This window comes from Marmota marmota, unplaced genomic scaffold, assembly GCF_001458135.2.
Source record: "Marmota marmota marmota unplaced genomic scaffold, marMar, whole genome shotgun sequence".
Lineage (NCBI taxonomy): Eukaryota > Metazoa > Chordata > Mammalia > Rodentia > Sciuridae > Marmota > Marmota marmota.
The window spans coordinates 11,962,365-11,974,414 of record NW_025999924.1 but is presented as its reverse complement, the minus strand read 5'-3'; the positions used below and the strand labels follow the sequence as shown (position 1 = coordinate 11,974,414).

Genomic DNA, 12,050 nt, shown 5'->3' with positions numbered 1-12,050 from the left:
GGAATCCTTTTCTTTCTTTGAGTTTGGTGAAAATAAGTTAAAAAAAAACTGGTTGCAATAGAGTTAAAATTCAAAATTTTTCTTTCAAAAGGTTGACTTTGTATTTTATTAATTGGACATGGAGGGTAATATTGTCAGTATTCCTTCCCCATACAATTGTACTTTAAATGTGCATTGGTACATCAAACAATTTGACAAAGAAAAAAATGATACCATGAAGTAATATCATACTTTCTAAATGTTATTGCTCAGAGGGATACATGATCTACTGCATCTTTAGTAAGCTAGAATGTTTTCGAAAGACAATGACATTTGAATAGCTTTTATAGGTCTGTCAAAGAAGACTCATATAGAATGTAATGAATTGAGTGTTAAGTCTTCTCAAAGTTAATATGCTAAAATTCTGATTTCCAGAATGGTGGTATTAGGCCTTTGGAGGGTAGTTAGTTCATGAGGGTGGAACTTTTTTTTTTTTTTTTTTTTAGTATCCTTACAAAAGAGATCCCAAGAAATCTCTAGCCCCTTTATCTTAGGACATAATAATGAAAAATAGTCATCTATAAGGGAGTGGGCTGCCATCAGACAATTAATTTGTCAGCACCTTGATCTTGTCCTTTCCAGCTTCTAGAATTGTGAAAAATAAATTATGGTTGTCAATAGGTCACCTAGTCTATTGTATCTTATTACAAATGAACTGAGACACCAAGATATCCTCAATATATAAATCCAAATTTTTAAAAATCTACATAAAAAATCATAGTCAAACGAAGTATTAAAGAAGACATGTATATTATCTTAAATATTTTCAGATCTTATTCACAAATGCATATTTCAGTAAAAGGACAAAAAGCAGATTAAGTTGTCCAACACAAATTAAAATGTTCAGTTTCTTTAAAGGAGGGACACAGGCAAAAAGATCATCTTGTTTTGGAAACTATACACAAAAAAATCTTGATTTGCATAATGTTACCAAAAATCTCTTCATTTGTTGAATTTTTTTTAAGTACCTACTTTGTGCCATGCATACCAGTTGGCCTTGGACTGAGATAATTAAAACAATAAAAAAATTCTTACCCTATAGAGGCTTAAATTCCAGATGATGAGCAATAATAAATGAACAAAGTAAATAAACAAAAAAATTGCTGTGATAATTACTACAAGGTCTATGCAGAAAAATAAGGCAGAAATGGAGAAGAACTAATAACCAGAAATTCAGAACAGGGTTGAAATTTTGCCGAAGTTATACTGTTTATAACTTTTTACAGTTATGAAAAATACTGTAGAGATCATCCTTGCTTCCATGTGCTTGGAAAGGAATCATATATTTCTCTTTAAGATAAATTATTAGCCTATGTATTTTTAAGAATTTATAAATCTCATTTGTATTTATATAGATTACTTATATGCATATACGTGTATGTGCATGTATGTTTGTGTTTTCAAATTGAACTTTAGAAATGTGACAGAGTCTTTGGAGTCAGATGATGAAAATCTCTTCTCCACAATTATATTATTTAATAATGCACTAATTAACTATCTACATATTTCTAGGGACTGTAGTTTTATTTATTGGGACCATTTATACATTTAAACCCAAATTCAAATTTTACTTTGCTGTAAAGTAATAAAAACTGATTTTACTCAAATATTTTAGTCAATTAATACTATTTTTCAAATTTCAAATTAGGGCATATAGTGTGCATTTTGGCTTTTGTAGTCTGTGGCATTACATTTTCTGTATACATCCTTAATCATAGTTGTTGATGTATAGAAAAGTTACCAATATATTTTCATATATTTAAATTATAATCAGCCATCTTACTGAGCTTTGCATTTACTTCTATCATTTATCAATTGATTTAAAAAGATTGTTAAGGTAGGTAAGCATCATTTGCAAAAAAATAATTCAGCCTCCTCCCTCACCAAGTATATTTATAGTTATAATTTTGTGCTTTATTGCACTTACTGACTCATCCAGAATAAAACTTTTCTATGCAATCCTTGGTGACCAGGTGTCTAGCCTCCAAACTAAACCAACCACTTGGTTGATAGGGGATATTCATTCCCCACCCCAACCCTCTCTTTCCAAGTCTCTCTAGCTACAACTCTAATTCTAAAACTGGTTGTCCAAGTAAAACTTTGCTTCCTTTATATTCCATGAACTGTTTTTGGTGTCTTTATTTCTGTTTTACAATATTAAATAGTTTGGGAAGTCTTAACTAGAGGCCCCAAAATAAATGTGCTTGAATATCTTAAAATCATAGACTAAATATTGCAAATATATGCACTTTTGCAAGGTAGAGGGTTCACAATTTTAATTTGAGTCTTGAAGTTCTCCATGTGTTTGGGAGACTAAGAAACAATAACAGAAATGAATAACCATGAATGATTAGTATAGTTTATAGTCATAGTAAACAGAACTCCAAAATTTCTACTTTATATATTAAAAGTAAGCCTGCATTCAGATAACACATCTGTCTTCAATCTTCATCCTAATTCACTTACATGGTTATTCAACAAAATTACCAAATTTACTTCTCAGTAACTTTTATTAAAATAAGTATTATTTTATAATACTGTTATAAAAATAAGTATTTAAGCAATGAATGACTCTTCAATTAAAAATAAAAATAAGGAACCCTTGTTCTCCCTGTATGCACTAAGGATATAACTTTTATTTTTTTAGTCTTTGTGAAGACAATAAGCAGTACAATTTTTAATAAGGTATATTCTGTATTCTAAAAAAATAACAAGGCTAAACTAGTCTGCAAGGATAATAAATGGCATCTGTTCTAGAAATTATGTAAGAAAGATTTTTAAACACATTCTGTCAAATTTGCAATATTTCTCAAATTTTTAAATTATATTTCTAAATAACCATTTTTCAAAGAGTATTAAATTTGACAATAAAAATAAAATGAAAGAATTTAGCAGGTTATGACTCATCTTATTTGGCTCATATGTAACTTTAAATGATTTGAAATAACATCCCAAATGGTTTAATAATGCCATTTTTTTTATGAAAATGAACATTAACAGTAAGTAGTACACTCATCTCAATGCCATCAGAAATTTTCCTAAAATCTATTTTCAAGTGTTTAATACTGCAACATTTTATAGAACATAGAATGTTATCTGGAGAACTTTACAGAAAGATTACATTAAAAGTTTAACAATATTATTAATTAATTACTATCTAATTCCAGAAACTTGGGAGTATGAGGCAGGAGGATTCTAAGTTCCAGGCCAGCCTCAGCAACTTGACAAGACCCTTAGCAGTTTTGTGAGACATTCCCCCAAAATAAAAAATTTTAAAATGTGGGATGTAGCTCAGTGGTAAAGCTTCCCTGGATTCAATCCCTAATAACCTTCCCCACCCCAACCCCCCAAAAAGAAAGAAAAACAGAATTTATCTAATACATTTCACCCAATTTGGGCTGATAAAATTATTTCATCAGCCTTTCTAGTTAATCAGATAATTTCTTCACAGTATTATTCTATTTAACCTAATAACTGACTACTCAGTTAAAGCAAAGAAGCATATTGGCATGCTCTATATTTACAACTTGGCGATCTTATTTATATAGACATGATTTTTTTTCAAGACCTTGGCTGTAACTCCAAAAAATTAATAAGCCTAATTACACACACACACACACACACATACAATACACACTTGCAGAGTAAGCAACTACTAATTTTGGACCTTCCAATTTGTTTCCAATACTTTGATATTATAAATAGTGCTGCAACAAATATCTTTGTGTGTTACTTTTTATCATATTGTGGAAAAATCTCAGGAAATAAAATTATTACTATGGACTTGTAAGAATCCTATAAATATTAACTATGAATATTAATTAATACTGATGCCAGTTAAGACACTTCTTTTTTTTTATTGGTTGTTCAAAACATTACAAAGCTCTGATACAGAAGGACTGAGGTTGACATTCCTATTAAGGTATTCACAGGCTGGGTTGGGGTTGTAGCTCAGTGGCAGAGTGCTTGCCTCACACATGAGGCACTGGGTTCCATCCTTAGCACCTCTTATAAATAAACAGAAATTAAGATGTTAAAAAGAAAATAAAAGATATGCACAGGATGATTTAGGACAGAATATTTAAGCTGTCCTTCATTCCTATCATCAGAGAGTAACAAAAGGGATATCAAAAAGAATATATAATATAATTATGCTGCAATATTATAATAATATTATTATGTAATATTATGCTGGAATATCTATTAATCTATTAATGTCATTTTTCAAATATTTATATCTATTCTTTCTTCCCAGAAGACCTCCCTCCAGTGCCTTCTTCTTCCCTGTCTCTGTCTACCCTTGTCTCCTTCTTACTCAGGTATACTCCTGGGACTCATTTTAAAGTTCTTCTCTGTGATATCCCATTTCCTGTCTTCCATGTCTTCACGTTGTTTTCATATAATTCCATGTTTTGTTGGAGCACATGATCTGGTAATTTTTTAACAAAGGGTATATAAGTAGTTAATACTTGCATTTTTAAATTCTGAATGTCTAATTAGTCTTCATTTTATGGCAAAGTATAGAATTATTTTAAACATAACTGGATCAGATTTTGTAGACTTTATTATCATTTAACTTACTGGATTGTTACCACTTCTTGATATAACCTTATCTTAGGAAAGTTTTAATATTATTTGTTCTGACTCATTGGTGTTCTGAAGTTTCTATGTGCTGATTCTTCCTGGAGTCTTTGATGGTGCCTAGTGCTTGGAATCTCTCAGAATATACATTTCAGTTGCTACTAGCTGAAAACTTTCTTTTAAAAATGTCTATCTTAATTCCACATGTCCAATTTTATTTTTTTCTCATTCTAGAACTCCTTTTGATAGATTTTAACCTTATGAAATAATTCTTTATTTTTCCATATTTTCTTTTATTTTTATCTGAATTTTCTTTTTGCCATAGTTATGAAAAACTTCCTAGACTTTATCAACTCATTTTATGGAAGAACTCTTTTTAATCACTTGCCATTATTTTCACAGCATACTATCCTCAGTGAGTGTACAGAAACAGTAACTTTTTCAGAATATAATATTAGGGCATTTTTTTATAATGTTGTCATTTCTCTTTTGTATTGTCATTTCAATACCTCTCTGTGTCCTCTGGACTTTCTTTTTCTTTTTCCTTTCATGGTGGAGCTTTTTCTCAAGAGGTTGGCAATATTTTGCTTTCAGTTCATATTAAACAATACAATGACAAAAAATACAATTACAGTCTCTATGAATATATGAGGGTCTTTTACATAATGATTAGCTGATAAACAAGATTTTTTTTTTTTTTTTTTTTTTACCGGATGACTTTGAAATGTCTCCCATTAGCAGTATTTTACTCTAGTTTTCTGCTTGGGGAGAACTGACCTGGCTCCAAGCATTCTAAATGGCAGCACTGAGAGTTCTGCATTCACTAAGGAAACCCTTATTTAGTTTTGTTTTCAGCCTGGCTTTCCTGAAATTATTTCTTTATTGGCACTTTCAAGTTCCAGGCTCTTTTGGGTTCAATGGATGAAGAATTGTGGAAACAGGAAAATTTCTCCATCAGTTATTTCTCAAAATGTGGTTAAGATATCTTATTCTTTGCTGTCTTCTCTTTCTTCTACTGATCTACATGTCTGAGTGTTTTTTCATATTATTTTGGAATGGTTTCAAAAAGGAGGAAGTATAAATGATTAGATTTAATCCATCATGTTTCCCTAAAGATTTGGAGAATTATTTATACTGGCAGCCTTATTTCTTATTAGGTAAGAGTTGAAGAGATAGAATTAAGATTCACAAGGAACTGAATTCCTGGCCCAGTTCTTACTGTTTATCTGTGTCGTCGTATTCATGCTACTTAACCTCTCTGCAGTTTTATGTATTCATTTGTGCATCAGGCAGGAAAATATAATAATTGGGGCATGCAGTTGCAGGTGACAGTGAGGAAAGAATAGAGCTTTCCCTTCCTCCATCTGGATTTATTAACTCCAAGGTTAAATATGTACATGTCAAGGTAGGAGACTAAGTGTCTAGTTATTCAATAAATATTCATTAGATGTCTGTTATATTGACTCACCAATTTCATTTCTAAGAGAAATTAAAATATATCCCTGTATCAAAACTTGTATATGAATATTCCTATCAGAAGTATTCATAATTTCTAAAAAGTAGACATATTTTAAATGTATATCAGCTGATGGATGGATAAACCAAAGATGACAACTTCATACATTGAGATAGTATTTAGAAAAAAAAAGAGAGAAATAAGATACTGAAAAAAATTATAATATAGATTAGTCTTGAAAAGACATGCTCAATGAAAGAAGCCAGCAAGGAGTATGTATGTGGTTCACTGATATGAAATGTCCAGAATAAAATTTTTGAAACCTGTAGAGACAGGGGCTGGGGATGTGGCTCAAGCGGTAACATGCTCACCTGGCATGCGCGGGGCACTGGGTTCGAGCCTCAGCACCACATAAAATAAAAAATAAAGATGTTGTGTCCACTGAAAACTGAAAACTAAATATTAAAAAATTATCTCTCTCTCTCTAAAAAAACAAACAAACAAACAAACAAAAACCAAACTGTAGAGACAGAAAGTAGATTCGTGCCTTAAGGGGGAGCATGGAAGAAGAGACAAAAGTGAAGGCTAATAAGTATGAAGAATCCTCTTGGAGTGATAAAATGCTCTAGAATTGTTTTGTGGTGATGGTTATACAATTCTGTGAGTGTACAATGACTTTTACTCTTTAAATGAGATAATTGTATAATAGATGGATTATATCTGAAAAACTGTTAAAAATTAAGAAAGCTTGGTAGGAAAAGTCTATTACGTTTACTTTTAAAGCATTTGGAATGTAAAACTGAATAAGATCAATGAGGAAATCAGGCTTAAATTCTAGTGGAAGAATACACATATAATCATAAATTCTGAGGAAACAAGAAGCCTAGATAGAAAATATAATTCATCACTAGACTACAAATGATGATCTAGATGGAAAATAAAATGAATGTGATCATATGATAAAACTAAAATCTAAATGGTGATTCGAAACTAGTTGGATGGAGTAATGACAACTGAAAAGAGAATTCAAAACAATGGGGTTAAATGACACATCAAAATCAGGAGAGAACTCAGCTTGTTCTAGGAGCTGAAATTTTACCTGAGGGGTGGAGCACAGTGTTTGTGGGATGAGGGATGGAAGGAGAGAGGGAGTGGCATGAGATGAAGTTGCATAAATAGGTTGTGATTATTCAGGATTTTTTGGCTCAGTGGAAGTTTCCTAGTAATGGCAAGCAACTTAAGGATTTTAAGCAGAATAATTAATATTAAATCTTCTTTTGAGATCACTTTTATCACTTTCTGATGATAGAAATGAAGGAAAATTTAGATTTTCTGTCCTAAATTAGACTGGACATATCTTAACAGAAATGTCAACCTACTTCAAAAGTAGGTTTAAGAGGAAATTTTCTCAGAAAAATAAACCAAAAAATACCTTGTAATATTTTAATAATATCACATCAATGTAATGTTTATAAAATATAATTTAATAGTGAAATATCTGCTAAAATTTTAAGATTTATGTATACTAAGAAAAGGTAACAATAAATTAATACCTTCCAATCTTTTAAATTATTTCACTTTAATTGAGTTTCATAGATGCTAAAGCCACTAAGAAAAACTTAAACTATAAAAATATTAATGGAATGTGGAAACAAGTAAGTAAAGCCTTATGGTTTATTTGACTCTGTTGATTTTGAAAACACAAGATGCATTGCTGGGATAATGCAGACAGTTTCAGTCTAAATATAATATAACAGTAGGCTAATTAGACTTTAAACCCCAGTAGGTTGAATTGTTTTCTTGTGAGAAGCTCCCAGAAGCAATTGGTCTCTCTGTATGGGTAGAATACGGGTGAAACCTACTTTCCCTAGTGAACACGTCAGTGACCACTAACATTAGTATAGATGGATGCACTCCAGGGCAGAGATGGAAGGCCAGAAGTACAATAGCTTCAGGAAGTGACCCCCATCTCTCGCCTCCAGAGTCTCTGAATACTTACCGGCACAGTAAGCTTTTCACAGTTATTCACAATAATGATGAAAAGCAGCAGAGGAAATAAAAAGTCAAAACACAAAATCTCTTGCATTATGAGGGGCAAAATGTCAGCTGGTATCTATATAGAGTAGAAGTATTATTTCTAAAAGAGCCCTCTGTGTAAACATAATCCAAAAATATAACATCAAAATCCCTAAAACAGCAAGCCCTCTTATAATAAATTTTTCCAAGGTAAATTGCTGGCATAATAAAAATTACTTGTCTCCCATGCATGAGGTCCTCCCATGCATGTGTTCGATCCCCAGCACTGCGCATGAGCACAGTGCACATACTCACATGCACAAGTCATCCACAAAAGGATTCTAAATATTCTTTCATTTGAATAATTATCTCATAACTATCAGTTGGCTGTGAAAGCACAGTAATTGACCAGTGTCATTTCCATTAAATAAATAAAATGTAAAATTGTAATAAATATATAATCTCTAATAGAAATTGTAAAGACCTATATTTAATCTTGAAATCAACTATGTATGTGTGGTTCACATAAGACTGAGAGCATGCCCTCAATACATAAGATCTCTGCAAAAAAATTTTTTTGAAGTACCTATTTATATCTTCCCTTGTCTGGTTGCTTACATTTTGTAGTAAAAACAAAAACAAGATTTTTTTTTTCACTAAATTCTCTAGCTTCCCCTCAGTTATTTGTTACAGTATCAATATTTTGGGGCTCTTCTTTACTCCCTGAGGGTTTCTAACATCATCCTCTCCAGAGAAAGAAGGGAAATACAGTGTCTCTGCCCTACCTACACCAGAGGTTGAAGAAAACTACCTGCGAGACACAGCAATAGCACTCTTGGGCTCTGGTGGGTGAAAGAGGCACTAACTAGCTCTCTGGGAGTCTCAGCAGGAGCACAGCCCTGCCCCTAGAGGGAAGTGGAAAGGAACCAGCCTTAGAAGTCTTCCTGAGAAGGGAAACTGGAACATTAGCAAAAGTATTAAGTCATGACATGACCTAGAGTGCAGGGTCATGCTACACTTTGCTTGTGGGGGTGAGCAATAAGCATACTCAGCAAACTTCCCTGGTCATCCAGAGGCTGATGAAAGTGTCAAGGAAAAAATAGTCTAGAAATCTTTATTTTCAAAATCTACCCCCCCCCCATGGAAATCTATTCTTGTGTGTCACTCAGTTGCTAAATAATTAAGTTTAGCATTTTAGGAATTATGGCAATTCCTCTTCCTTCAAGCATTTTCTTTAGGGAAAGACTGAGGTGAACAAATCATGACCACAAATTTGGAGTATCTGCTGAATATTATTCACACATTGCTTTTCCTACAGAAAAAAAATTACTGCTCCAATTTTATCTTTCAGACTTTTGCTTTGTTTGCTACATTATGCTGACATGTCAAAGTTTATGCTGGTATTGAAATCATACAAAAACAGTAAAATAATAACAATATGTAAATGTCTTCTGAATGCAAATAAGCATATGATTACTTCTGCTGTTTTAGAAAACCAGTGTATGTTGTAATTATGAATTTTAGATTTTATTTTTCAGATATCTTATACTTTTAAAAACCTAAATAATAATGAATATTTATGTCAGCCATTTTCTTTTTTTCCATTTACACAAGGGAAAATCAAATATTCTATACTACTCTACATTGGAGTTTATTTAGTGTATTAGCTCACTTTTTAGTGATTTTCTATTTCTTTGAAATACATCACAAGATGTCAAATTCTTCCTGTGTTCAGCAACAATGTTTATTTTTAGAGATATTTTTTTCTCTCAAGACCTTCTTGGAAAAATGTGAGAGAATCTCTTTACTTCATTCATTCAAAGGAATTTGGCACATTATTCTAATTCCTGAAAGATGGCCTTATGTTTCTATCTAGTAAGTAGGAAAAAAAGTTTTATTGTTTGATATATGCTATCACTTTAAAAGTGTTGTGCTTTTCACATTGCTGAAGAAATAAAATTATCACATATAATCATTCAAAGGAGTGTAAAATTAAATAAACAAAGCTTAGCATTTTATTTGCATGTTACTGTTGAATGTCACATATTTCTGAAAATAAACCACTTTCATTTTTGTTTTTAATACTGAAGTATGATTCCATTTTAAAAAAAAAATGTAATATGAGTTGCAAGATCTTTCTATGGGGAATTAAAGAAGAGACAGTATTCTACTCTTGATTCCAAGCTTTGAAATTCTAAATAGCATGACAATCTAATTTGTCTTAAATCAAGGTCATTTATAGGTTTGCTGCTTTAAGTATCTTCCTAATCGAGGAAACATGTTTGATTATTTAGTAGGTCCTTTCAGTATGAATATTCTCTCAACCAAACTCTTTGTGATCTATGGACCACAGATGTCATTAGCTTTTATAAATTTTCCTTTAAACTTTGCAGTGTATTTTGCAAATAAGTACCTTAAAATTGAACCTTTTGTAAAATACATTTGCTCTATGTATAAATGACTGAGGCTACTGATTTCTGGGACGGATAAATATCTCAGGGAACGCAAAGACAGTCGTTTTAAGGCTTTGTTTGGCGGGACTATGGGTTTTCCAAACAGCTAATGTCATTCAGAACTATGGACAGCTCCCATTAAAGCATACTGTTGATTGCAATTTCCCTTAGTTTCTAAACAGGATTCAAAATAATGCTGCATTTTATGCTATATTTGTTTGCTGTTTAATAGAAGTCTATTAAAACTGCTCGGTATGCTTTCAAACTCCTTTAGTTGATTCATTTCTCTTTTTCAAAAGAGTTCAGTTAAATAAATAAATAAATACCATCCAGAGTTACTACTTTTTGATTTTCAAAAGGAAAGCCCTGCCCTGTTCAGGAGCTAATATAACGTGACAGCACGATATGTGTACGCTAATAGGATCTTCTTCACGACCTTCATTTGACAATCTATAAACATGCTTGTAACCGAATGAATATTTGGGCAATGAATGAGATCAGGAAACGTCTTAATTTTCATACTCCGAAGCAGAGTTCTCCTGCTAACAGCTCTGTTGCCCTTCCTCCCGAGCTGGGAAACAAGAAAGAGATTTCTGAAATAGACTCACTGTCAAGGTCAAGAAAGGGTGTAGCTCTATTTCAGGAAGGGGGCTCTGGAAACGCCCCCTGTCTCTGTTTCAGGAACTCCAGGCTTCCTGTCAGCTCCTGCCCAGCCTGGCAGTTCCCACTCCACTGAAACGTCAAGTCAGCGCCTATCCAAGCGCAAATTACCCTTCCTCCGCCTGCCAGCCACTATTCTGAAGAAATGCGATGAGGATACCCGGTGCGAATAAGCATAAGAACAACAGATTAACACTCCTCAGGGGCGAGAGGTCCCCAAGGACCTGTGAGTTACCGTCTCCAGCTATCCCACCCTCTCCTGAACCCTAGAGCAGCATTTCTCCTTTTGGGGAAGGACGGATATCTTGAGGGAGAGGCACTAGGAAGGGTGTCTGCCCTCTTCCTCCCATCACTGAAGTAAAAGTTTCCTTGGTACAACTTAGCATCCTTCCTTCTCGGGATCACCATGGCCTTCACCATTCCAAGATCTGTCCCCAAAGTTCACAAAACAGAGAACAGTTTCCCCGGGGCTTGGTGGCAACAGGATCTCACCATTCAAACCCCTACTGGGTGGAAACTAGTTGGAGAAGAGTAGAGCCTTGTCTGCCCAAGTAGCAGCCGCCAGGGCTACTCACCTCCTGCCCAACACCCCCAGACTTTGAGTCCCTGGGGTGCCCCCTCCCAAGAACAGAGAAGGGTGTTGGAGAGCGCGCCTGGAAAGGAGGGTGGGGCGGCGACTGGGAGCCCTCACCTGAAATCACTGTAAGGGTGGATAATCCAGAAGCCTGCAGTTTTAACCCTTTCCTGCTCCTTCTCCACCGCCTTCTGGCTGCCAAACATTCGGAGGGAGAATTTGTTGACCCCAGGCTGCAGCATGGAGGTGAACTGCCTCTGCATGAAGCCAT

The 12,050-nt window shown here is 33.6% G+C and overlaps 1 protein-coding gene across 1 annotated transcript in view; it reads right to left on the bottom strand.

Annotated features, from left to right (window-relative positions):
- Nucleotides 1-12,050, bottom strand: part of Hcn1 (hyperpolarization activated cyclic nucleotide gated potassium channel 1) — a 367,370-nt gene extending 355,320 nt beyond the window's left edge. Inside the window, exon 1 of the mRNA XM_015497383.2 lies at nucleotides 11,897-12,050. Within this exon, the coding sequence (XP_015352869.1) occupies nucleotides 11,897-12,042 (146 nt within the window). The 5' untranslated portion in view covers nucleotides 12,043-12,050. The remainder of the gene's footprint in view (nucleotides 1-11,896) is intronic.